Source organism: Rousettus aegyptiacus, unplaced genomic scaffold (assembly GCF_014176215.1).
Source record: "Rousettus aegyptiacus isolate mRouAeg1 unplaced genomic scaffold, mRouAeg1.p scaffold_m13_p_4, whole genome shotgun sequence".
NCBI lineage: Eukaryota > Metazoa > Chordata > Mammalia > Chiroptera > Pteropodidae > Rousettus > Rousettus aegyptiacus.
This window is the reverse complement of record NW_023416307.1, coordinates 70056639-70084049: the sequence shown is the minus strand read 5'-3', so window position 1 is coordinate 70084049 and position 27411 is coordinate 70056639. Positions and strand designations below refer to the sequence as shown.

Below are 27411 nucleotides of genomic sequence, written 5' to 3'. Positions count from 1 at the left end.
TATTTAAGCTTATAATATCTTGTTCTTAGTAAGGGTTGCACTCCTCTGCTTCGATTTGCCTGATAGTTACCTTACTCCTAATTATGGTTTTTTTTTGTCATTTTGTTTTAGGTGAACTGACCGCTTTCAGTATTTCCTGTAGTGCAGGCCTCACAGTGGAGAATTCCCTCAATTTTTGTATGTCTGGAAAGATCTTTATTTCTCATTTATCTATAAAGGAGAGCTTAGCTGGATACATTATTCTAGGCTGGTAGTTTCTTTCACTTAATAGTTTGAATATTGGATTCCACTCTTTTCTGCCTTGCAAGGTTTGTGCACAGATGTCCAATGACAATCTAATGGCTTTTCTTTTATGAGTTACTATTTTCTTCTTCCTGGCTGCCCTGAGAATTCTGTCTTCATTGTTGATTTTTGATAACTTTAATACAATGTGTCTTGGTGAAGGCCTTTTTGAGTTGAGATAATTAGGTGTTCTTTTGACTTCTTGAATTCCAAGCTTCATCTCATTCTTCAGATTTTGGAAATTCTAGTCAACTATTTGTCTGAAAATGCTTTCTAGTTTCTGTTCATTTTTCTCACCTTTGATAATGCCCATTATCCTTATGTTTCCTCTCCTGCTAGTATCAGCTTGTTTTTGTGTTTCTCTTTTATTGTTTTTTATTATTTGGTTTCTCTCTTCTTCTTTCTTATTTATTTCTAGATTTCTGTCTTTGATGTCACTGATCCTTTCCTCCATATGGTTGACTCTATTTCCCAAGCTTGCTATTTCATTTTTCAACTCTTGCAGTGTGTTTTTTTTTTATCTCCAGAAGTTCTATTCTGTTCCCCCCAACCCCGTGGGTTTCTATCTCCTTGCTAAAGAACTCATTCTGCTCATCTAGTTGTTTTTTTAATTCCTGAAATTGTTGATATGACTCATTTTGGAACTCACTGAGTTTTTTCAGAAGTATCATCCTGTTTCTCTGTCATTTAAGTCACATATTTCTATGTCTGTAAGCTTATTTTCTGGATATTTTTCTCTTTCTTTCTGAGATGTTTTGTCCCTTTGTTTCCAATGTGTTTAATGAACTATTTCTCCACTTGGGTATTAATGGATGTGTATTCTACTTTTTTTCCAGGAAGATTTATTATATAAAGGACTCTCTTCAGCCTGTTGCAAAGAAGGTGCTTTTCTCCTGGTTTCCAGTAGGTGGCGTCTAAGCCTCTTGGATCCCTACTTTATATAAAGCCTTAATAATGCCATTTTTTCTCTTATAGGTGTTTAATCATGCTTGCTATCCTCTCTCAGTCCCTGCCAGTGTTAGCGACAGTTTTGGTAGCATTTGCTTAGGGGCCCCTGGGCTCTGCAGTGTTAGGTCTCAGAGGGAATGGGGGGAGGGGCCCTCTGGGTTGTGGGGGTGATGGGGGCTGCAACTCAGACTCCATTTTGCAACCCCGGCAAGTAAAAATCAACTGTTGTTTCTCTACCTTCCTGCTTCTCTGCTTTCTGCCCCTAATACTGGGTTCTTCCCCCGGCTGCGTGGAGATCACAGCATTCTCAGGTAGGGGTGTTCAGAGAAGTCACTGCACCTTCTCTCCTCCCCCTCCCCCTACAGGGAGCTCTGGCAGCTGCAAGAGGCATCTTCTTTATCTTTCCCAGTCCACTGCCCAGCACTTGGGGTTCTGACCTGTGGAAGCTCTTATGTGCAGATCCCGTGCTCAGACTTGCTGGTGTGCAGTTTGGGTGTTTTTTGGTTGAGTTTTAGATCTTTAGCTTATTGTTGTTTCAAAGGGTGAGATCTGGAGACATCTCCCAGTCCACCATGCTTCCTCACCAGTATTGAAATAGAGATTTTTTAAAAATTACAAGATAGTGGTGAATATAATTTCTTCTAATGAATATGAATATCTAGATGAAATGATGATTTTCTAATAAATGACCAAAATATGTAGGAATGAGGAGAGGGCTGAGCAGGGACTTTCATTTTTCAATCTATATACTTCTAGGAATTTGAATTTTACATCAAGCATATCATTCTTTTATAAAAAAAATAAAAATAAAACTTATTGCATTTTTTAGGGTTAACTTTGTTATCTAGTGTCCAGGAGGAAGAATTTGGTGAAGTCAATGTGCCACAAAAACACTCTAGAAACCAATGTCTTCATATCCAGATTTAAGATAGAGCAATGTAGCTTGCTATGGAGAACATTTTGGGAGCTATCGGGCCTTGTCTATCTCTCTCTCAAATCACATGACTGAGTAGGCTGGGTTTTTTTTATATTGCTGTAAAAGATAACACAGTTCAGAGAATTAATTCAGTTAAAATGCATATTTATTGTTGGTACTTCTGTTATTTTAAATATGACAAACATTTGTATGAAGCGTTAGGAGGCATTTCTACCGTGGTTCTGTTTGAGCACTGCCGTAGTCAGCCTCACCACAAAATCCACCACTGTGGCCATGTTCTTCTAGGATTTCTGAGGAATAGCCTACCACTTTTTCCAATGTCTTGAAGAAATGTATTATAATGGTCCTCGGCCCTGGGAAAGCCCGTGATTGTCACGAAGTAGCAGTGACCAACAGTTCAAGAGATGATGAAAAGAACCTGACTCCAATGAAAGAGTCCCTTATACGAATGACTTGACTTACTGGCTCTGTTTCTTAATAGACTGGTCCCTGCTCAGTCCCTTTGAACAGAAGACAGACCTCACAGAATGCTTCTGTAGACCCAACTGCTCTAATATTTTCCCTTTGCTCTTTCTTGCCCTATGTCTTATCAGAGTGGGAAGCAAATGGGCTTGGCTTACCTGCACATCATGTTAACTATGTCTCACTGTTGGGAAAGCAAGATGTTTACATTATATGTGAGATCCTTGCAATACCACCTTGAGATGGGTTAGGTAGGAGTTAGTGTTCCCATTCACAAGGTAAGGAATCTAAACCTCGGGAAAAAAAATTAACATGGGTAGAATGACCAACCACAGGTTACACATGTTAATTATGTGTTGCAATTAAGTGCTTTACTTAATCTCACTTTACTCACATATTAAGCAGCTGTGAAGTTCAACGATGACATGGAACTTTATTTCTTGTTTATCATAGGGTTCATTTATTGATTTTAATGTCTTTTTTTTTGTTTGTTTCCCTCACAGTCAATCTCCAGTCATGTGGCTTTGTGGTATATCAAAACAACAAGCTTTTCCAATCGAAAACTTTTACAACTAAAACAAATTTTAGTCAAAAAATTATCTCTGGCACAATTAATAAAAATGAAAAAAATCAGAGTCCTTCTGTTGAAATGGTCTTTCGTCCACAGGTAAGTTTTCCTGTTAACAAAAGTTAAAATTTCTGCCAACTCTTAATTACAAAAACAGAAATAGTTTGGGCAAAAGAAATTCACAGAAAAACCGTTTGAAAGTATTCATTTAACCTTCTACCCATCCATATTTTCTGTAAGACTGCTAACTGCAAAACTAGCTAATTTGAATTTTATATCCTTTTTCCCTTTCCAATCTATCATGAATATATTATGCTTAGTTCACATCGAACTGACTTCCCATAAACTTATCTTATCCTATTTGTTTTTTTTCCTACACAATTACACATTAAAAAATCAGTTGCAATTGTCTTCTTAATTCACAGTATAAGTCAAAAGAATTCCAACTCCATTCCTATGCCTGTGTCTATTGGAATTTTTCAATGAAGGATTGGGACACAAATGGCTGTTACAAAGAGAGGAGCACTAATGAATTGTTACGCTGCCGCTGCACACATACCACTAATTTTGCTGTATTAATGGTAAGGGTGTACACAGTAATTTTTTTCCAGACAAGAATTTTCTTTATACACAATTTTGGTATGTGCTAACTAGAGATAACTTTGGGGTTTAATTTATATAATACTCAACTCAGATTAAATGAAAAAACGGAATAAAGAGATAAGATTATAAAGGGAAGTGCTGGTAAAGGCAAGTAGAATAGAGATTTTTTTACTTTTTTTTTTTTTTTTTTTTTGCAGTTATGTCTCAGGATAGATGAGTTCAGCACTGTATATTTAATGAGAAGGGAGTCCATGTGCAAAAGAGGGGCTGACAGACTCCGTTTAACTAACTTGCATGTTCTGAAGCATGTTCTAGCCAGAGGCAAAACTGTAGAGCTATGTGCTGGGGACAGGTTCAATATGTGGGTGGTCAGTTTAAATCAGCAACTGAAAGTTTTTCCATTGTAATCATCTCACACTGATTGCTTTCCACTGTAATCAGTTACTGTTTATGCTAGCAGATGTAAGAGGAAAAACTCTTGAATTCATTCAAGTTGTCCCATAGTTTTTGTGTGTATTCTGTGTAACTGATTAACACTTCACTCTGGTGTGCAGCTGTATTGCACCTCTGAAAGTTCTTGGGCTGACTCTTCTTTTTTGTTTTGTTTTGTTTAACAGTAAGGCGCATATATATTTATACTGTGTATTCACCTCCCATAGTTAGGTTTCTTTCTGGGCCGACCCTTCTAAGAAGAGGTCTTCTGTTTGTTCCATTTTCAGAAATCTATTATTCTGGTGAAACCAAAAATGTTAGTTTATATATTTGATGGAATGCTTTCACATGCAGTAGAATAGGAGTCTCACCCTTATTAAGGCTATTAATGCTATGAATTTCCCAAAGAGAAGTAGATGTTTTCATTCCTTAGTAGCTATGATGTAGCTATATTTGAGAAGCCAATAGAGATCAGAGCATACTGGTACAACATAGACTATTAAATTAGAGAACATTGCTTTAAAAAATTTTCAAGATAACTATTGTTTTCTTATTTTAATTATCAAATCTTTCTTATTTTTTTAATCAATTTTGATTGTTTGTTTTTTAACTCGTATTACACAGAGATCTGCTTTCTCAATCAGAACACAATGAAGATAAACTTTTAACTTTTTTTTGATAGCTTCAGGTCATTAGTATCATTGAATAGTTGTAGAAAGCTCAGAGAGCTATATGCTAAATAGTTAATTATTTTTCTTTTTTGAGGGCAGGCTTTCAGCTATTCCTTCTCACTAATATCTGAATCTGCCGTCATGACTACCTACTCACATTTATAATTAGTTTTGGGTTGCAAAAATTTTTTAAAAGGCTGCTTAGAATTGTATGTAAAGTAAGAGCAGATAGGCTCTGAGTTAATAGATGATTTTTATAATCCGAAGATCTAGGTATTCCATGATTTTTTGTCTTCTACTTTGTATACTGCGGATAAGAGGAAACATGAGATTTTTGTTTTATTATTATTTAAAATTAAGTTTATTTTATTTTTATTTTCTTTCTATGAAATGATTGCATAAAGTACGAAGGTTTATCTACTGAACAGAAATATACTGATATGGAAAAATATTTATGAGGTCTTAAATAGCAATTCAAGAATGATTCTATTATTTTAACATTATATTATATTATTTATATATTTGTGCAAGAGACACAGATAATATCTGTAAGCACATAAAAAAGTCATCTCTAGAGACAGACTTTCAAGAGGCAGGGTAGGATGTGGGATAGCTGGCAGTAAAGAGAAATATGTGCTTTTTAAATTTGTTTCTATATTGCTTTCATGTTTTATAAATAAGCGTTATGGCTTTTTAAATTTTAACAATTAAAAATTAGAAAGTACAGATAAGTGGTCACCCACCCAGTGACCACTGCTATTACCTCTCTAGACCTAACAGCACATATTCACATAGAATATACTTTTTTAATGGATATACACTAAAATATTGAGATAGATAGCACACAAAAATTTAACCACCTTTAAAAAAATGACAGGATCTTATGAAGATCTTTCCATGTCCTTTAAAATATTTCTGTAACTTTATTTTTAGGACATTATCTTAGATATGCTAATTTCTCCTTGGATTATGGTTACACATAAAAATAATGTAATGGAAAAATGAAGCAACTCTAGCCAATTTAGATGTAATTTAAATAACTTTGATTTTAGACATTGAGGAATATTATATGTTTTCCTTTTCTGAATTAGTTAAATAAGTGTTCTCAAGCCCAACTTTATGTAAAACTACTTAGCGATAAGGGGTTATTTCCTTTAAAAATATATCAACAGTTTTATAAACTGAAAGCAACAAACGAACAAGACAAACAACAAAAACTCATAGACACAGATAACAGTTAAGTGGTTACCAGAGAAATGGGGGGAGGAGGGGAGCTAGATTAAGTGTAAGGAGAGTCAAATATATGGTGATGGAAGGAGATTTGACTTTGGGTGGTGAACACACAAAGCAATATACAGATGATGTATTATTGAATTGTACACTTGGAACTTATATAATTTTATTAACCAATGTCACCCCAATAAAAGTTTTTAAAGTTGGTAGGTTAAGAAAAAAAAAGAATACATATCTGGCACCTATCTGGTTATTTTGACCAATGTAACTTTTTATGATGTTGATTTTCATAGACACTTCAGGAATGGTTATTTAAAATATTTGTCTTGACTTATTTTCCAGACTTTCAAAGAGGGCTATACATATCCTGAATCACTAGACACGCTATCCAACATTGGATGTGCGCTATCCATTATCGGTCTGGTTCTCACAATTATATTTCAGATTGTCACCAGGTAAGAAGGGAAGATGGCTCTTCTCATGAGAGAAATTGCTATCCTGATATTATTTCCTCTCAGTATATTCTCATCAGAATGTAGTTCCTTGAAACTAGAAGGGAAATCAAATGTAATTCAACATGCTCATTTTACAGAAGACACTAAGGCCTGGAGAGACTAAAAATACACACAAATAAATATATAATTACAAACTGTGGCAAGTGCCTTAAAGAAAATTACATACCATGTAATTACAAGTTTTTATGTAAAGTAAACATAATCTTGTAGCTTATTAATGCCACAGTTCGTTTGTGTTGAATAGAACCATAATTACCAATTTGTATTTGTAAAAGAAAGAAATATTGCTAAACGGCAAAGTTTTTGAAAATAAAAGTAATTTAAAAAACAAATTAAGTTTCCAAATGGTGAAAATTTTAGAAGTGTTTGAACTCCATAGTTTGAAAAAAATTAATTAAAAATTACGTATAAACACAAATGTCTCTCCACCTTAGTCCTCTCAGTTAAGATCGAATTTTGTATAGCTCTTGTTATTTTTTGTTACATGCTACATTTTTAAGAACAGGTAAATGTAAGCTTTTTAATTTATTAGTTTACTTGTGTACTATCTGTTTTCCCCATCAGCATGAAAATTGATGAGGACAATGACCTCTTTGATTTTGTTGTTCTGTTGTTTGTTTTATTTTGTTTTCATCCCTGTATCCCCAGGGCTGAGCACAATACCTGGCCCATAGCAGAGGAATATCTGTTGTGCATCTCTGCTGGGTTCTCAAATGCAAGATATCTCAAAATGAATTCATCTTTCTTTCTTTCTACTAAATTTTTTCATAGCTCTTTTCTCAGATGTGTAGAATTAGGATTTTTTATTTTAAAGGTATTGCTGTTTGAAATTTTTTCCTGAAATTTTATTTTAAAAAAGCCTACAGAAAAATTGAAAGAGAACACTGAACACTCATATACCCTTCATCTAGATTCACCAATTATTAATATTTTGCACTATATTTTTCTATTTTTTTCCCTGAAAGTCTGAAAGTAAGTTATAGACATCACGACTGTAACCTCTAAATTCTTCGAGCACGTACCACCTAAGAACAGTGGCATTCTCCTACATAGTATAATAACATTATCCTCGCTCAGGAAGTTTAACCCAAGAAATTTAACATTAATATACTGTTAGCATGTTAATATACAATCATATTCAAATTTCTTCTAGTTGTCTCAGTAATGTCTATTATAGCTGCTTTTTTCTCTCAACTTATTTAGTTGTCATGTCTAGAATAGTTCCTCTGCTTTTTTTGGGTTGTTTTGGTCTCTCATAACATTAAAACTTTTGAAGTGCTCAGGTCAGATATTTTGAAGAAGGCAGAATATTCTGCAACTTAGAGTTTGTCTGAAATTTTCCTCATAATTAGTTACAGGTTAAGTATTTTTATGAGACTACTAAATCATTAAGTCTTTCTGTGTGACACAGCAAGAAGTACATGATGTCAGTTTGTACCATTGATTAAGTTTTATTCCTTGTGTAAAGATGAAATCTGACATATTTCAACACTGTAAAGGTTCATTTTGTCTTTTCATAAATAACAAGTAATCCATGGGTGATACTTTGAGACTGTGTGACTATCCCTTTCCTGAACTTTTACTCAACGGTTTTGGCATTCTCCAATGATCTTTACTAGAATACAGTATTATATTGGTGGTTGAAAATGATAATTTTCTAATCTATCATTCCTTCTATATTTAGTCACTATATTCCCTTGTGAAAGTGTACTCGCCAATGTAACCAGGAATCCCTTCATCTTGTTTTATCGTGTCTCTATCTGTCTTTAAAAACTTCCTTATTTCAGGCACAGCAAGACGACAAAGGCACATCTTTCACTTTCTCTGCCCCATACTTAGAATCGGCCATTTGTTCAAAGAGCCAGAATTATTTTCCATTCCTCTTCTTTATCTTTTGCACTCAGTGAGTCTTTTGCCATTCATTTAAAATTTTTCTATTGAATGCTTACTATGGGGCAACCACCATGTAAGGACTGAATACAAAATTATGAACAAGTCAGGTAAGCTCCCATCACTCATGGTATTTACATTCTTGATGGGAAGACAGATGTAATACATAAATTTGTAATTATATATTCTATATTATGTGTATTTATTTATATATAAAAATATATAACTATGAATCATGGTAAGTGCCTTGAAGGAAAATTACATACCATGTAATTACAGCTCTGTCTTGCAAAAAGAAATGTCTCTTATAATTTGTCTTTTTATTTGTATTTCTACCATTACTACATTTGAGTAGACAATTATTTGATCCCATGTGAATAAGCTGTGGTAGCAGTATAACTAGTTTCTTTGCCTAAAATCTCACTCTTTCCAACTGTCATCAGATTTTTTTTTTTTTTTTTTTTTTTGCATCTTCTATCGACACATTTCCTAGCACAGTTGTGATGCTGTAGATGTCACTAAAAACTAATCAGGAAACAAAAGCAAAAATAAAAACAAAACTATGTTGACTTTAAAATCCTAAATCAAAGTTTTATTTGTTTAAGATAATGCATAGAATATAGTAATATATAGAAGAGCCAGACTATTTGACAGTAGCTTATTCTATGGATTATAATTTATATTTGAAATGGAGAAAAATTAGAAACTAACTTTATTTTTATAAAAGGATTCTATTATTCTTTTGAGTACTTTTTGCAGTCTGGTCATTAAATTTTGAATTATCCATAAAATCTCAACTAAAATGTCAAGAGGATGGATGGAGTTGTGTTTAAATTTTAAGCTTTTTATTCAATATGGAAATACAAAGACCGAGAAGGATCATGATGAACTGTTATAAAATCATAAAGAATATATAATCAGCAAACAGACTTGTTCATCAGATTCTGAGACATTAGAAATAGAGAGGCACTTGAAAATTTTTGAACTTTAAGCACAATAATAAATTTAGAGAAATAGTTATCCATGAGGCCTAGTAGCCTGAAAAATCTAGAAGGGTTTAGATGAATCTTTTATAGTGAGTGTACATTTTATAACTTTTATTAATATAGGTCTATATACTATAGTATACAGAGAACTGTAATATGACATTAGAGGGCATTTAAGGATATATCTGTCTCTAAACATTAAAAGAAACAATATATGCACAGTAAAAGGAATATCGAACCTCACATGTAAGATCAGCTTTATTAAGGGCAACCTTAAATTCTCTGCCAATCTGAAAACACACACACATGGGCCACTGCAAACTCCTCTCTCTCTCTCTCTCTCTCTCTCTGTCTCATTTCTCTATATCTAACTGCCTTCTGAAGACTACTATGACAGACTACAGACAAAATGAAAAGAGGCTTTTTCTATTTTCCCAACAAAATCTTAGGTAAATATGAGAAGAAGAAGAAGAAAAAAACAGTTTTAAAGAGCACTTGGTTCTACATGCAGAATTATATATTCCAATGAAAGGATAGCCCTCAGACATGTTTGACATTAAAAGGCTCATTCAGAACATCTTGACCATTTGACTATCAGCAAACATTTCCTAACGTGTTGTCCTTTGAACACTAGTCCTTGGAAGATACTCCATGGTAAAAGGGTTCTGAATGTCTTATGGCAAAGATACATGTGAAGTTTTGTTGAGTATAAGCCATTTACAGGAATAGTGATAGTATAGTAGGTAGACCTACCCAAATTATGAAGAATATCAGTAGCAATAGACCTTGAAACAAATTTTAAATATTTTTACTTAATTTAAAATATTTATGGGAGCCTCACTCTTTAACTGTAATGTAAGATAAACCTTATACCATTTTGTTTAAAACTTATTACATAAAATTATAAAATTAGTTAAAAATATATTTCATCTTATTGTTTTATACATGATTTTTAAAATAAAATCTTTTAAAAACTCAAGAAACTTTTTCTCTACATTTGCGTATGGGTTCATCTACTAAGGTGCAATAGCTTTCTATTTTGAAAAATTTTTAAATCTATTTAGAGCTTTTCTGTAGATAGCCTTTGTATGTAATTGCAAATCTAGAGAAGTTACTGTCTATTTAAGTATTAAAAACTGCCTTAAAATTTAGTGGCTTAAAACAAGAATTTGTTATTTCTAATGATTCTAGGGTTTGACTAAGTTCAGCTGGATGATTCTGTTGGTCTGGCTTAGGGTCTCCCATGAGACTGCAGTCAGGCAGTGGCTGAGGTTGGAGCTGTCTGCAGGCTCAGCTGGGATGCTGCAACAGCTGTCTCTCTCCATAGTCGCAGATTTCCATGAGGTTCTTTAGCACAGTAGCTGGACTTTGCAGTATAGATCAGAACTCCCAGAAACACAAAACAGAAAGCTTGTTATGATGTTCATGAGCCCTAGGTACTTTTGCCTCTGTGAGGCTCTTCCTCTCTAAAAATGGATAAATATTATAAAAATATAAAAATATTTTATAACTGCATTGGTATAAAGATGAATATATTAATGTTATATGCTAAAATTTTTCTTTGACCTAAAGTTCTTTTTTATTTTCTTCTGGTTTTAAAAGGAGTTAAAACATTGCTGTGGGCCGTAAAAGTATTGTGGACTCTAAGCACTGCTGTGTCTAATGGATAAATTGGCCCTCGCTTCCAGGCCTTCTGCTCCATTCTGTTAGTTAAAACCAGTCACAAGCCAGGCATAAATACCAGAAAGTAGAGTTCACTGTGAGCCATCTTTGGAGAATAGCTATCACCTTGGATTAGAACACAGTTTTAAGAAAGGATGTGTCAACTTGTTTTTTTCTAATTCACTTTTTTGTGGAAATGAGATAAGGGCAGAGGATTCTTTTCTGGTGTTTTTGGGAAGGTAGATTTACCAGCTGGCCCACTGAGCTATGAGCTAGCTGGATTTACATTAGGTAATCATATTCCTTTGCTCCCTGACAATTTCACTAGAGTGTATGTTTTGCAGTTATTATGTTTATTTACTTAATTATATTTACCTATTTATTTTCAGGAAAGTCAGAAAAACCTCAATAACCTGGGTGTTGGTCAGTCTGTGCATATCAATGTTGATTTTCAACCTTCTCTTTGTGTTTGGAATTGAAAACTCCAATAAGAATGACAATAATATCAGCAATGTTAGTTCTACTCCTAATATAATACCCCACGATGACTTGGATAGTAACCCGAACCCCACATGCACAGCGATTGCTATCTTGCTGCACTACTTTCTCTTAGCGACATTCACCTGGACAGGACTCAGTGCTGCACAGCTCTATTTCCTTCTGATTAGGACCATGAAGCCTCTTCCTCAACGTTTCATTATGTTTATCTCTTTAATTGGATGGGGTAAGTGTTTGCTTCTCCACTTACTCAGGAATTTAATTTTGTCAAAATCATTTAATTTAAACAAACACCTATTGAAAGCCTAATGGTAGGAGGCCTTGAGGCAGGGAAGATGGAAAATCCAGAAATTAGTAAGAGTGCCTTCTGCCTAGTAGCTTATATTCCTGTGATCGAGGCAGGTGGATCAAGGCAGCTCACCTAGATGTGTCATAAGCTAACTTCAAGATGTTAATTTCATTTAACATGTCTATTAATTTGATTCAAGATTTAGACTACAAATAACTTTCTAGTTACTTGAAAAGAAATGTTTTAAGAAAGATGGAGTGACTCTTGAAGAAAAATCATTTGAAAATTTATTGGGTTCCAGCAAAGGAGAATTGTTTTGGTGATACCCAAATTTCAATTTATTTAAGTGACAGAGCAATGAGGCTATTTAAGATAGAAATTTTGAGACCGATGCACTGTCCACTGTGCCGAAAGGGCCACTGATGGATAAAGATGTGGTATGTATATGCAATGAAATATTACTCAGCCATAAGAAGAGATGAAACATTGCCATTTGTGGCAACATGGATAGATCTTAAGAAAGAATATCAGACTGAGTAAAATAAGTCAGACAGAAATAGTTGAAAATCATATGATTTCACTCAGATGTGGGATATAAAACTAAAAGCACTAAATAAACAAGACAAACAAAAACTCATAGACACAGACAATGGTTAGTAATTACCAGAGGGAGAGTGAAGAACTGGGGAGGTAAAGGGGATCAAATATGTGGTGACAGAGGAGATTTGACTTTGGGTGGTGAACACACAATGCAATGTACAGATGATGTATTATTGAATACATCACTTGAAACCTATACAATTTTATTAACCAACATCAACCTAATAAACTTAAGTAAAGAATGGAAATTGTGGCCAGAATCACAAAGAGATAAGAATCAGTATAAGACTGGTATGAAGAGCCATCACTAAAAAGGAAAAGAAACCCCAGAAAAAGTATGCCCACTGTTGACCTATATCTGTAGGATCATTTACATTGTCTATAGTGAAAAGAACAATACATTCAGAAAAGGGTCAGATGTATAATTCATTCATGGTCTTTTATAATTAATTCTAGTCTTGGGTAAATTGTTAATTCTGTGCTTCTCTTTATCATCTAGGTCTCCCAGCTGTAGTGGTGTCTATGACAGTGGGAATTATTTTTTCTCACAATAAGAATGATTCACGATGGTACTTAAAATACCGGAAAGAGGAAATGTGAGTTTATATATTTTTAAATGTACAGTTCTGTGATATAAACTGTAACTATTCAGTGATGTTGAGTCCAAGTGTCACTTTACATATGCACCTCACTTTATAATTGTCATATTATAAGTGGGTAAATTCTCAAAGAACACATTATATTTTAAATATGGTGACATGAAAATTTCCTACGATAAATCCTCTTATAGAGCAAGTAATTATCCTCTAAATTTATGAATTTTGACTTTCTTATACTAACTTTAAGAGCACTAGCCATGCTTATGAGCCAATTCTATGTTTACATGACAATAATGAATTTTTCATGATGATTTATCATACATAACAAATTTTCCCTATGACTCCAACATGAGTAACTGTTAATGATGGAAGTACCTGAATGTATGGTGTTTTCTTTTTCCATGAAGAGGGAGAGAAAAAAGCTACACTGAACTCTTTATGTGGATTTCTGCTACTGAACAGCAACTGCTATTTAATCTAGTCTCCCTTCTCATTTTACAATTTAATTATTCTTATCTCCAGATTACACTTTAAGACCCAAAACAACTCAAGTCAAAATAAAACTCTTGAAAATGTGCAAGTACACCGAAGGGAAGGGTGATGTCAGGGTGCTTACCTATTTCCAGAGTCGACCACGCCTAGCTGTAGAACAAGAGGTTAACGACCCGGCTTGATTTTAGGAGCCAAACATTCCAGGCACTATTTTCTCTGTTTAATTAGGGCTAAGTATTTTTTGATGAGCTTAAAATGTTAAATTCCACAATGAGAGATAAGGGGTAAGATGCAAATATCTCATGGGAGAAACAACTCACTTCAAATTGCGTTATTAATTTTCTACCCCAACCCAGGCACAGGGTTAAACCTACTCCCATAAAAGCCTTCAGGAGAAAGAAGCCTACTGTCTTAAGTTTATTCACACTGAGATATAAATAATTGAGAGCAGATTCTTTCCTGACTACAGTATTAGATGTTAGGAAAGACACTAGGCAACCGATAATAAAAGTTGAAAAGAGAGGAAAGGATGTATAACATGAATATTTACCTCTTAACTCCTTATCCCCTATGTTCTACCTTATACACAGGCATCAAGGGTCACATTTCTTCAGGATATATTTAGAAATAGGAAGGATTTTTTTTTTTTTGGTTTTTCTGAGTTATCCTCCCAGCAGTTGCACCTCAATATCCCATGCTCTCCTTCACTGCTCCCAGCTCTGCCAGTGATATTCGAAACCCCTAAGCCTGTTCCCCCAACACACTGCTGTCTCTGCAAGGACCAGAGTAAGGGGTGACTACAGAGCAGGGCACACTCCTCTTTAATACTCTATCCTCTGATTCTCTCTGTACCATCATCATACAGGCTGTTTTCAAACTTCCCTGAAGGGTTGAGGTAGTCATGGGAAATTATAATGCATGATGAGGAAAGTTTTTTAAGTGTATGCTGTAAATATTAAAGCTGTCTCCATAATGTACTTCATAGCAAAATAAACAAGGACTTAAATACTTCATCTGAGGTACACCCATGATGCTGTCCAGACCTCAGGTCCATAGCTGTTTGTCAGATTGTCCTTGACCATGTGACTCTCCAATCTCAATTCTAGAAATCCCACTTCATACTTAGAAGGATTTGTCTCACTGTAAGCTCCATCACTCTCCTCAGCAGTCTATTTCTCAAAATCCAAGTTATTGAATGCAGGATAGGGAGAGGCTGTCATGAGAACAAAACCAGCATAACTATCTTTCTAAGTAGTACAAAAAATAGTGACAGTGAGAAGGAGTCCCCTCCTAGTGCACACTTCATGATGACCATGGGTATCCAAGCCTATTTTACTTCCAGGTCTCCCCATTGGTGTGAAGTAACTGAGGAATCTTACAGATATTTGTGGCAAGCGCGCGCGCACACCCACCCACCTACCCACACACACACACACACACACACGTTTATAGTACAAATAGTGATTCTCAAAAATTGGATTGTCTAAAGTTTAAACAACTTAAGACTCATAAATAAATAATAAATATTTAAGAGAATAAATTTAAGATAATAAATATTTGTCTATTTGTTTCATAATTCGCAAGTCTGCCTTTATCCAGTAGAGTCGTTTTGCTCTTTTTCTTTCTCAATCCTTCCCTTCCCTTTTAAACTGTTTCTTTAGGCTGCCTGTATAAGAAATGCATTCACTTTTTTCACTTAAAACTTTTGATGGCAACTTGCTTAGTTTCCAAAGAAGCTCCTTGAGATTTGAAAGTACTTCTCAGCAAAATGTCATTAAATTTTAGCCAAATGCCCTCCTATTCCTCTGTGTAGGAGATTGTGGGATGGAGGACAGCAGGAGGGTTGTCCTCCAGTTACAGATGAAATGAAAAGGAAGCCAGAAGTCCTGAATATAAACTTGCTTGCCATCACCATTTTATTTAAGGATAAACCTATTCTTTGTATTAATGGGTTGGAGGCACTTTTTTTCATTTATTAATTTATTATAGATACTTGAACATCATTTCAGTTTTCTTGTAGATCAGTGATACACCAGAAACACACACACACACACACAAATACACAAATACCTACCCTCATTACCTGCTTTATTTTTCTCCATAGCAGTTGTCACCATCTGACATAGTATAGATTTTATGTTAGTTTTGTATATTTCTCTGAGCTAGAATAAATTCACTAAAGAAAGGATTTTGGTTTTTTGTTCACTGCTAATACCTTGGTATCTAGAAAAGTGTCTGGAATATAGCATATTTATTTAATATTTATTAAATGAATTAATATTTATTTATTAAATGAATTAATCATTTCTTTCAATTGTGCCAGGAGACGATTACTACACCTCACAGATGAGAAGAGAAACACCACCAAAACCACCACTACCAATAACAAAAATAAAATAAAACAAAACAAACTGATGTAATGAGGTTAAATAACTATTCAAATATTTTTTAAACATTAAACATTAAAATATTCCCATTAATAAGAGAATGTTTAAATAATTTATGTATAAGAAAATAATGGAATAATATGTAGCTCTAAAAATAATGAGGACAATCTTTATATTCTGATATGGAATGATCTCCAAGATATGTTGTTAAGTTAGGTATAGAAGTATCATTTGTTATCATTTGTGTAAAAAACAGAAAAATATACATTTGCTGTTATATAAATCTGGAAGAATACACAAGAAATGTTGATTACCACTGGAAATAGCGACTAGATGACTAGAGATAGTTATAGGAAGGGATCTTGTCTCTCTATGACGATTTGTACCTTTTAAATTTTGAACTACCTGAATGTGCTGGACATTCAAAAATGAAACAAAACAATAACTTGCTTAAAGTCAGACACCTAGTCAGAGACAGAGTGTGACATTTAAATTCATGACTGCCTGACTCAAAAGCCCATTTTATTTCCACTAGCTCATAGTCTTTCATAGAGAAATATGGCAGAACCAAAACATCTCATTTTTCTAGTGGGTGAATTCTTGAAAGTCATCTTAAGTGTATAGGATGTGAAGGGATATTGCCATTCAGTCAAGTGAATTAATATTAATAATGTTAACAGCATGGAAAACCAGTATGTGTATCTTTCTTGGTCTTCTGAAATCATGTCTTGTCTCTCCACAGCTGCTGGCTGGCAATTCCAAAGAACAATGATTATATAACAAGTCCCTTGTTGTGGTCATTCATTCTACCCGTGACCATTATCCTCCTCAGCAATGTCATTATATTTATTATCATAGTAGTCCAAGTGCTGTGGAAAAATAACCAGAATCTGACAAGGTAAGATTCCCAGTAAGTGGGAAGCTGCCAGGCATGACTCATCTATCATGCAACATGGCATTGTTCCTAGAAGAGTCTTCAGACTTAAAACAATGGCAGGGACATGTGGATTGCAGGACTGATTTTCTCTTAAACTTTCTCAGAAAGTGGATCTTCTTATCTTCCAACATCAGTACTATGATATCAGTTTACTGCATTACATAACACACTTTGGGCTATGTGAGCCCAACTAAAACTAAAACCAAAGGCTTCCAGAAAAAAAAAAAAAAAAAAACCCAGTCCCATATACTCAAGAAATCATATTTGAATCACTAAAGAAATGAAAGGGTTGTGAATTGATGCTGGTCACTATATTTTCATTTTACAAACTAGTAGCTGTAGACTGAATTTTATTTGTGTTGCTTGAATCACATAATGGCTTTATTTTTTTTTAACTTAGTTGTAAATATATAAAAATTGGGAAATTTCACTTAAATTGTGTTTTTTTTTTTTCTTGAAAAAATCGAAACATCTGGCAACATTAAGCCCACATTCTCTACAGATGGGGCATCTGTTCTCTGCTTTATCAGTTCCCGTGTGGATGGTTTTTCTCCTTTCTATAACTTTTCTGACCCCAATAAACATTCTCATCGTCATCTTGGATATACAGAAAGAGCATTTAGTTGAAGAGACAAATAACAAAAACTATTAAACACATACCCACCCCCCCTACCATCTCACTCAGTACGAATTGGTTAAAACACAGTACTAATAAGGCTATAAATTCAGGTTTAATTTTACAAAATTCTACTTAACCCAAATAGACTTAATGTAAACACATCTGTGAGCTTTGGTAGTCATCAAATGAATACATTTAGTATGAACAGATGGAAGAAAACAACCATCAATAGTGGGAATATAATCTTAAATATGTGCTTTACTGATCAAGAATAAGTATATTTCTATACAAATGATAGTCCATTTGAGGGGAGATACAGGGAAAAGATTATCACTGATAATCCTTCAAACCTGTGTTTTAGCAATGCAGAAAAATCTTGGTGACTTTTTCTTAGACTAATTTCAAATTAGGTTATACTTCCTTTATACAAAACAATATCATTTGGGCCACATACATCAACCAAATTTGTATTTCTAAATTTTGACTGATAGCTTATAGTTCTTAAATTGCCTTAGTTATAATAAAAAGCAAGTTACAAGCTAATTGTTTAACAAATTATCTTCCATGTATCAGTTAGCTTTTGCTGCATAACAATTCCTACCCCTTAAAACTTAATGGCTTAGAATGACGAATATTTATTATTTGTCATAAGTTTGTTGGTTGGGTAGTTGTTCCAGTTTGGGCTGGCATGAATGTGGATGGATGATCTACTATGCCTCACTTTCATCCTTGGTGGTTAGTGGTTGGTTAGTCTTGAGTGAGAGCCGCTCAGTTGGAAAAACTCACCTCTCCTCCATATGGTTTCTCATCTCCATTAAATCAGTTCAGGCTTCTTAAAATAGTGGTCTCAGGGTTCCAAAGAGTATTAAGAAAAGGCAAACTCTGTGAGCAAAATGCTTTCAAGCGTCTGATTGGGGAACAATTGCTAATGGCTCACTGGTCAAAATAAGACATACAGTAGAGGCCTGGTTCCAGGGATATAGACTTAACATGAGAATAAGGAAGATCATTCAGCACATTAATAACCTTTCATTCCTGTATCAACCTATAGCATGGGAAGGTCCTAGTTGTTCAATAAAAGAATTTCTCATGGGCTGATCCAGCAGTAATTATCATTCAAATAAAATTCTATTCCCCCCCAAAATTGATTCTTTGTGAAATTTGCCTATATAAGGAACTGTTTATACCTGACTTTTTAAGTAGATATCACTGCATTTCTTAATAAAGCTTTCTAAGTCAGATTTCATCCAGAGTGACGTACTGGCTTCGTTTTTCCACCTAAGACACAATATTGTTAAATGAGCAGTATGTGTAGGCAGCTGAATACACACACACACACACACACACACACACACACACGTATATGTATATATATATTAATCTTGGTAATATATTCTCGATAGGAGGGTAACAATATATTCTCAATAGGAAGATAACAATGATATTAATAAGTGAAAAAACCTGAATGAACCATATTTTCTATCTTGCTTTCTTTTACCTAGCACAAAAAAGGTTTCATTGATAAAGAAGATTCTTAGTACATTATCTATTGCAGTCATTTTTGGAATTACCTGGATTCTGGCATACTTGATGTTAATTGGTGATGATGTCATCAGGACCGTCTTCAGCTACATGTTCTGCTCTTTCAACACTACTCAGGTACGGTCTGGATTAGTCTAAAAGTAGCAGAATATGCAGTGGTGGAGACAATATTGCCCTGGACCAAAATTTTCTCCTTTTGAAACTCCCTGAAGGTCATTGCTCAGTTACTATTAGGAGATTCTATTTTTGATAAACTTTGGGAGAATACAAAGGAAAGTTCTTTGTGACTTAAATGTTTCATTCTTTCCTGGGCTGAAGTACATAAATTGCAACAAGGTTGAACCTTATTAATTAATATTGACCAATTAAGGTCGAACTACATTAGTCCCTCTTTGAGCAGAAGAGATTTTTGTCAAGCAAATAGCTTTGGAAATCCTTTCATTTTCTTTTATGTAACAGGTTCACAGCAGCTCCTCACTGTGTTTGGTATGGATAATGTTACAGTTATTGCTGGAGCTTGGACCTGCATGGATGGGCAAAATTTTTTCTTTCTCTCTTTTTACAATTTTATAAGATTATTTTATCTTTTAAAAAAAACTTTATTGGAAATAATCAACAAATATAATTGAGTATATTTAAAGTGTAAACTGTGATGATCTGATATACACGTATATTGTAGAATTATTACCAAGATTAAAATAACTAACAATTCATCATATCATAGTTATTTTTTGTGCATGTGGTGAGAATGCTTAATTACTCAGCAACTTTCAAGTATACAATACCATCTTATTAATTAGAATCGCCATGCTGTACGTTAGAATCATTTGTATTCTCTGACCTACATTATCCATTTCCCCCTACCTCTGGCAACTGCTGTTCTATTCTGTTTCTATGGAATTGGCTTTTTTTTTTTTTTAAGGTTCCACATACATGTGATACCATATTGTGTTTGTTATTCTAAGCCTGGTTTATTTAATTTAGCATAATGCCCTCCGGGTTAATCTATGTTGATGTAAATGGCAGGATTCCCTTTTTATTTTATGGCTGAATAGTATTCAACCATTTTATATATATATATATAAAATATGTAATATATAATATGTAATATGTAATATATATTATATGTAATATGTAATATATATTATATGTACTATGTAATATATATTATATGTAATATGTATTATATGTAATATATGTAATATATATATTACATATATATATATGTGTGTGCGTGTGTAATGCTGCAATAAACATGGGTGTGTGGATATCCCTTCAAGATACTGACTTCATTTCCTTTAGATATATACCCAGGAGTGGAACTGCTGGATCATATGGTAGTTCAAGTTTTAATTTTTTGAGTAACTACTGTAATGTTTTCTATAATGGCTGTATCAATTTAAATTCCCACCAAAAGTATATCAAGTTTCCCTTTTCTCCACATCCTTACGGACATTTTTTTTTATCACTTGTCTGTTTGATAATAGACATCTTAACTGGTGTGAAACGATATCTCATTGTGGTTTTGATTTGCATTTCTCTGATAATTAATGATGTTGAGCACCTTTTCATGTACCTGTTGGCCATTTGTATGTTTCGGAAAAATGTTTATTCAGGTTCTTTGCCCATTTTAAAATTGGGTTATTAGTTTTTTTCCTATTGTGATGATAAGTTCTTGAATATTTTGGATATTAACCCTTTATTGGATATAGAGCTTCCAAATATTTTCTCCCTTCTAGAGGTTGCCCTTTCAATTTATTGTTTCCTTTGCTCTGCAGAAGCTCTTTAGTTTGATGTAGTCTCATTTGTTCATTTTAGCATTTGTTGCCTGTGCTTTTGGTGTCTTGGCTAAGAAACCATTGCCAAAACCATTGTCAAGAATCTTGATTATCAATGTTTTCTTCCAGGGGTTTTATTGTTTCAGGTCTTTGATCCATTTCGAGTTAATTTTTGTGAGTGGGGTAAGTTAGTGGTCTAGTTTCATTTCTTTGCTTGTGGAAATCCAGTTTTATCAACATTATTTATTGCAAAGATTATTCTTTATACATTGTGTGCTCTTGGTGCCCTTATCAAAAATTAGTTGACTGTACATTCATGGGTTTATCTCTGGCCACTCTATTCTGTTCTATTGGTCTGCGTACCTGATTTTTTATGCCAATGCCAAACTGTTTTGATTACTATGGCTTTGTAGTATAGCTTGAAATTTCGAAGCATGTCTCTGGCTTTGTTCTTCTTAGAATTGCTTTGGCTATTGGGATCTCTTGTGGTTTTGTGTGAATTTGAAAATAGTTTTTTTTTTCTATATCTGTGAAAAACACCACTGAAATCTTGGTAGGGATTACTTTACATCTCTAGATTGTTTGGGGTAGTGTGAACACTTTCACAATATTAATTTTTTTCACCCAAGAATACAGAATAGCTTTTCATTTATTTGTGTCTTCTTCAATCTTTCACCTATATCTTATAGTTTTAAAAGTACAGGTCTTTCACTCTCTTGGTTAAATTAATTTCGGTTTCATTTTTTTTTTATGCTGTTATAAATGGGATTGTTTTCTTAATTTCTCTTTTAGATAGTTTGTTGTTAGTGTATAGAAATGCAACTGATTTCTGTATGTTGATTTTATATTCTGCAATGTTGCTGAATTCGTTTATTAGTTTTAACTGTTTTTTTTTTTTGGTAGAGTTTTTTGCATCTTCTACATTTAAAATCATGTCATCTGCAAACAGAAAATTTTACTTCTTCCTTTTCGATTTGTTTTTTATTTGTTTGTTTGTTTGTTTGTTTTGCCTAATTGCTCTGGCTAGGGCTTTCAATACTGTGTTACATAAAAGAGATGAGTGGGCACATTTGTCTTGTTCATAATCTTGTATTTATTTTATTTTTTATTTAAAAAAACTATTTATTTATTTTTTTAATAGTGCTATTGGTTAACGATATCTAATAAGTTTCATCTGTACACTTTAACAGGAAGGCATATATCTATTTAGACTGTCTTCACCTCCCATAGTTAGATTTCTTTCTGTCATGATATATTTGACCCCCTTTAGCCAGTCTACCTCTTTCCCCATCCCCTACCCTGTAATAACCACTAGTCAATAGTCCATGTCCATGAGTCACTGTTTGTTTGTCCTGTTTATTTGTTGCTTTTAGGTTTATATCCCACATGTGATATCATGTGACTTTCAAGTTTTTCTGTCTGGCTTATGTCGCTTTGCATGATTATTTCGAGATCCATGTTATTGAAAATGGCAATATTTAATCTCTTCTTATGGCTGAGTAATATTCCATTGTATATATTTACCACAGCTTCTTTAGCCAATCATCTACTGTAGGACGCTTCGGTTGCTTCCATGCCCTGGCCAATGTGAATAATGCTGCTATAAACATCGGTGTGCAAATATCTTTTAGGATACGGGTTTTCAAGTCTTTGGGGTAAATATCCAGTAGAGGGATTGCTGGATCATATAGTAGATCAATTCTTAGTTTTGTGAGAAACCTCCATACTGTTTTCCATAGTGGCTGTACCAATTCGCAGTCCCACCATCAGTGTATGAGCGTTCCTTTTTCTCCACATCCTCTCCAGCATTTGTTATTACTTTTCCTGTTGTTGATAGCCATTCTAACAGGTGTGAGATGATATCTCATTGTGTTTTTGATTTGTATTTCCCTAATAGCTAGCGATGCTGAGCATCTTTTCAAATATTTGTTGGCCATTTGTACGTCTTCTAGGGAGAAACGTCTGTTCAGATCCTCTCCTCTGCCCATTTTTTTGATTGGATCATGTTGGTGTTGTTGTTGTTATTGAGTTGTATGAGTTCTTTGTCTATTTTGGATATTGGGCCCTTATTGGAGGCATTGTGTGCAAATATATTTTCGCATTCGGATGGTTTTCTCTTTATCTTGTTGACAATTTCTTTTGCTGAGCAGAAGCTTTTTAGTTTGATGTAGTTCCATTCATTAATTTTAGCTTTTACTTCCCTTGCCTTCAAGGTCAGATTCATAAAATCCTCTTTAAGTCCAAGGTCTTAGAGTAGTTCCTATGTTTTCTTCTATGAATTTTATTGCTTCAGGTCTTATATTCAGGTCCTTAATCCATTTTCAGTTAATTTTGGTGTGTGGTGATAGACAACAGTCTAGTTTCATTGTTTTGCAGATGGCTTTCCAGTTTTCCCAGTACCATTTATTGAAGATTTCTCCACTGCATGTTTTTGGCTTTTTTGTCACAAATTACTTGCTCATGTAAATACAAGTTAACTTCTGGATTCTCGATTTTGTTCCACTGGTTCATGTGTTTGTTTTGCTGCCAATATCATGCCATTTTGATTACTGTCGTATCGTAGTATAATTTGAAGTCAGGCAGAGTGATGCCTCCCGCCTCATTCTTTTTTTTTCAGGATGGCTTTGGCAATTCAGATCTTATGTGCTTCCATACAAATCTGATGATTTTTTGTTCTATTTCTTTAAAAAATACTGATGGGATTTTGATGGGGATTGCATTAAATCTGTATAATGCTTTAAGTAATATAGTCATTTTGACTATATTTATTTTTCCAGTCCAAAAACATGGAATATCTTTCCATTTCTTTGTATCTTCTTCAATTTCTTTTAATAGGGTCTTGTAGTTGTCATTATATAGGTCCTTTTCATGTTTCATTAAATTTATTCCTAAGTATTTTATTCTTTTTGTTGAAATTGCAAAAGGTATTATTTTTTCCACTGCTTTTTCTAACACTTCATTATTAGAGTATAGGAATGCTATGCATTTTTGAAAGTTGATTTATTTTGTTTCCAGAAACTTTATGTATTTGCTTATTGTTTTCAGTAGTGTTCTTGTGGAGTCTTTAGGGTTTTCTATATAGAGAATCATGTCATCTGCAAATAGTGACAATTTGATTTCTTTATTTACTACTTGGATGCCTTTTATATCTTTTTCTTGCCTGATTGCATTCACTAGGACCTCCAAGGTTATATCGAATAACATTGGTGATAGTGGACAGCCTGGCCTTGTTCTTGATCTTAAAAGGAAGGTTTTTATATTTTCACCATTAAGTGTAATGTGGGCTGAGGATTTGTCTTAGATGGCCTTTATTATGTTAAAGCACTTTCCTTCAATACCAATTTTGTTAAGTGTTTTGATCATAAATGGATACTGCATCTTGTCGAAGGCTTTTTCTGCATCTATTGATATGATCATATGATTCTTATTTTTTAGTTTGTTTGTGTGGTGTATCACATTAGTTGATTTGTGTATGTTGAACCATCCCTGTGCCTTTGGGATGAAGCCCGCTTGATCGTGGCGTATAATCTTTTTAACATGTTGCTATATTCAGTTTGCAACTATCTTATTTAGGATTTTTGCATCTGTGTTCATGAGAGATATTGGTCTGTAGGTTTTTTTGTGTGTGTGTGTGTATTATTTTTATCAGGCTTTGGTATCAGAGTAATATTTGCCTCATAAAATGAGTTAGGAAGTATTGCCTCCTTTTCAATTTTTTTGGATGAGTTTGTGGAGAATAGGTGATAAATCTTCTTTGAATGTTTGGTAGAGTTCACTGGTGAATCCATCTGGTCCTGGACTTTTACTTTTTGGTAGGTTTTTGATGATTCTTTCAATTTCCATACTACTGATAGGCCTATTTAGATTTTCCAGTTGTTCTCGATTCAGCCTGTGAAGGTCATATATTTCTAAGTACTGATCTGTTTCTTCTAGGTTATTAAATTTGATGTTATATTATTTTTCATAGTATCCTTGTGTGATCCTTTGTATTTTTGTGTTGTCTTTCATAATTTCCCCTCTTTCATTCCTGATTTTATTTATTTGTGTCCTTTCTCTTTTTTCTTTAGGGAGTTTAGCCAGGGGTTTGTTAATTTTATTAACCTTCTCAAAGAAACAGCTCTTTGTTGCATTTATGTTTTCTATTTTTTTTGTTTGTTTTCAATTTCATTTATTTCTGCTCTAATTTTGATGATTTCTTTCCTTCTGCTGATTTTAGGCTTCATTTGTTCTTCCTTTTCTAGTTTTTTAAGATGGAGCATCCCAAAAGTTTTGATATGTTGTACTATCATTTTCATTCATATCTATGTATCTCCTGATCTCTCTTTTCATTTCTTCCATGAGCCAGTTATTCTTCAGTAGTATGTTGTTTAATTTCCATATATTTGTAGTTCTTTCCACTTTTTTTTTTTTTACAGTTGATCTCTAGTTTTAAAGCATTATGATCAGAGAATATGGTCGGTATGATTTCAACCCTCTTATATTTGTTGAGGCTATCTCTGTGTCCCAGCATGTGGTCGATTCTTGAGAATGTTTCATGTGGACTAGAGAAGAATGTATAAGCAGCCGTTTTGGGGTGGAAGGCTCTGTAAATGTCAATTATGTCCAGTTGGTCTAAGGTGTCTTTCAAGAATGTTATTTCCTTATTGATTTTCTGTTTGGATGATCTGTCCATATTTGACTGTAGGGTATTTATTTAGGTCTCCTACCTTGATAGTGTTTTGGTCTGTTTCTCCCTTTAGTTCTGTTAGTAATTGCTTTACATATTTCAGGACTTCCTGATTGGGAGCATATTATTTAAGCTTATAATGCCCTGTTCTTCGTAAGGATTGCACTCCTCTGCTTATATTTGCCTGATAGTCACCTTACTCCTAATTGTTTTTGTTGTTGTTGTTGTTGTTGTTGTTTTGTTTTAGGTGAGATGACCCCTTTCAGTATTTCCTATAGTGCAGGCATTAGTGTAGTGGAGAATTCCCTCAGTGTTTGTATGTCTGGAAAGGTCTTTTTTTCCCCTTCATATCTAAAGGAGAGCTTAGCTGGATACATTATTCTAGGCTGGTAGTTTCTTTCTCTTAATAGTTTTAATATTTGATTCCACTTGTCAGAGCTGAGGCTGAGCAGCTTGATTGTGTCGACTATGTTAACTGTCAGAGTCAAGGGTATTGCTGAGCTAGAAGGAAATGTTTGGTGGTGTGAGGCCCAGTGGGAAGAATGTACAAGATGCAGACATGAGGATGAAACGGCAGGCACCAACTTTATTGTGTGGAGAGCTTTATTGTTGGGAAGTGCAGTTTTATTGGGGAGTGCAGTCTATTGCATGGGGCATGCACTCTTGTGCGCAGTTCTCCTGCTCCCCTTTCTTGTCTTTCTGCTCTCCCCTTTTTCACTCTAGGGGACTGCAAAGCTCCTCACATAGAAGAGTACAAAAGTAGCATTCAGCCACACATGTGTGATACAATAAACTGAGGTATGTTTACATATTTTCTAAGTTGGGGGTCCCATTCCTAGCCACAGCCTGGATGACAGCCAGACTTTGGACTAGCCAGACCTTGGGCCAGCCAGGCCTGGCACCCACACCACTCCTTTCTGTCTTGCAAGGTTTGTACTGAGAAGTCTGATGATAATCTAATGGTTTTTCCTTTATAAGTTACCATCTTCTTCTCCCTGGCTGCCCCTGAGAATTCTGTCTTTGTCATTGATTTTCAATAATTTTAATACGATGTGTCTTGGTAAAGGTCTTTTTGGGTTGAGATCATTGGGTGTTCCTTCGACCTCTTGAATTCCAAGTTCCAGCTCATTCCTTAGATTTGGGAAATTCTAGTGCACTATTTGTCTGAAAATGCTTTCTAGTCCCTGCTCCTTTTCCTCACCTTCGATAATGCCCATTATTCTTATATTTCCTCTCCTAATGCTATCAGCTGGTTCTTGTATTTCTCTGTCATTATTTTTTCATTCTTTGGTTTCTCTCTTCTTCCTTCTGATTCATTTCTAATTTTTGTCTTCGATATCACTGATCCTTTCCTCCATTTGATTGACTCTGTTTCCCAAGTTTGCTATTTCCTTTTTCAACTCTTGCAGTGTGTGTGTGTGTGTGTGTGTGTGTGTGTGTGTGTGTATCTCCAGAGGATCTATTCTGCTCTTTTTGAGGGTTTCAAGCTCCTTGCTCTTCTCACGTAGTTATTTTTTCAATTCCTGAAATTGTTGATATGACTCATTTCGGAACTCACTGAGTTTTTTCAGAAGTACCATCCTGTATTCTCTGTCATTTATGTTGCATATTTCTATGTCTGTAAGCTTATTTTCTGGAGATTTTTCTTTCTTTCTGAGATGCCGTGTCATCATGGTTGTTCATGGTGTTTAATGGACTAGTTCTCTGCCTGGGCATTAATGGAAGGGTATTCACCTTTTTTTCCCCCAGAAAGATTTATTATATAAAGGTCTCTTTAGCCTGTTACAAAGAAGGCACTTTTCTTTTGGTTTCCAG

General features: G+C 34.2%; 1 protein-coding gene across 1 annotated transcript in view; it reads left to right on the top strand.

The window, feature by feature from the left end:
- The window catches only part of ADGRG7 (adhesion G protein-coupled receptor G7), a 66958-nt gene that overhangs the window by 33067 nt on the left and 6480 nt on the right, over positions 1-27411 (top strand). The window contains exons 9-15 of the mRNA XM_036219645.1: positions 3133-3296; positions 3623-3778; positions 6479-6591; positions 11579-11913; positions 13076-13172; positions 16797-16952; positions 19113-19269. Of these exons, the coding sequence (XP_036075538.1) occupies positions 3133-3296; positions 3623-3778; positions 6479-6591; positions 11579-11913; positions 13076-13172; positions 16797-16952; positions 19113-19269 (1178 nt within the window). The remainder of the gene's footprint in view (positions 1-3132; positions 3297-3622; positions 3779-6478; positions 6592-11578; positions 11914-13075; positions 13173-16796; positions 16953-19112; positions 19270-27411) is intronic.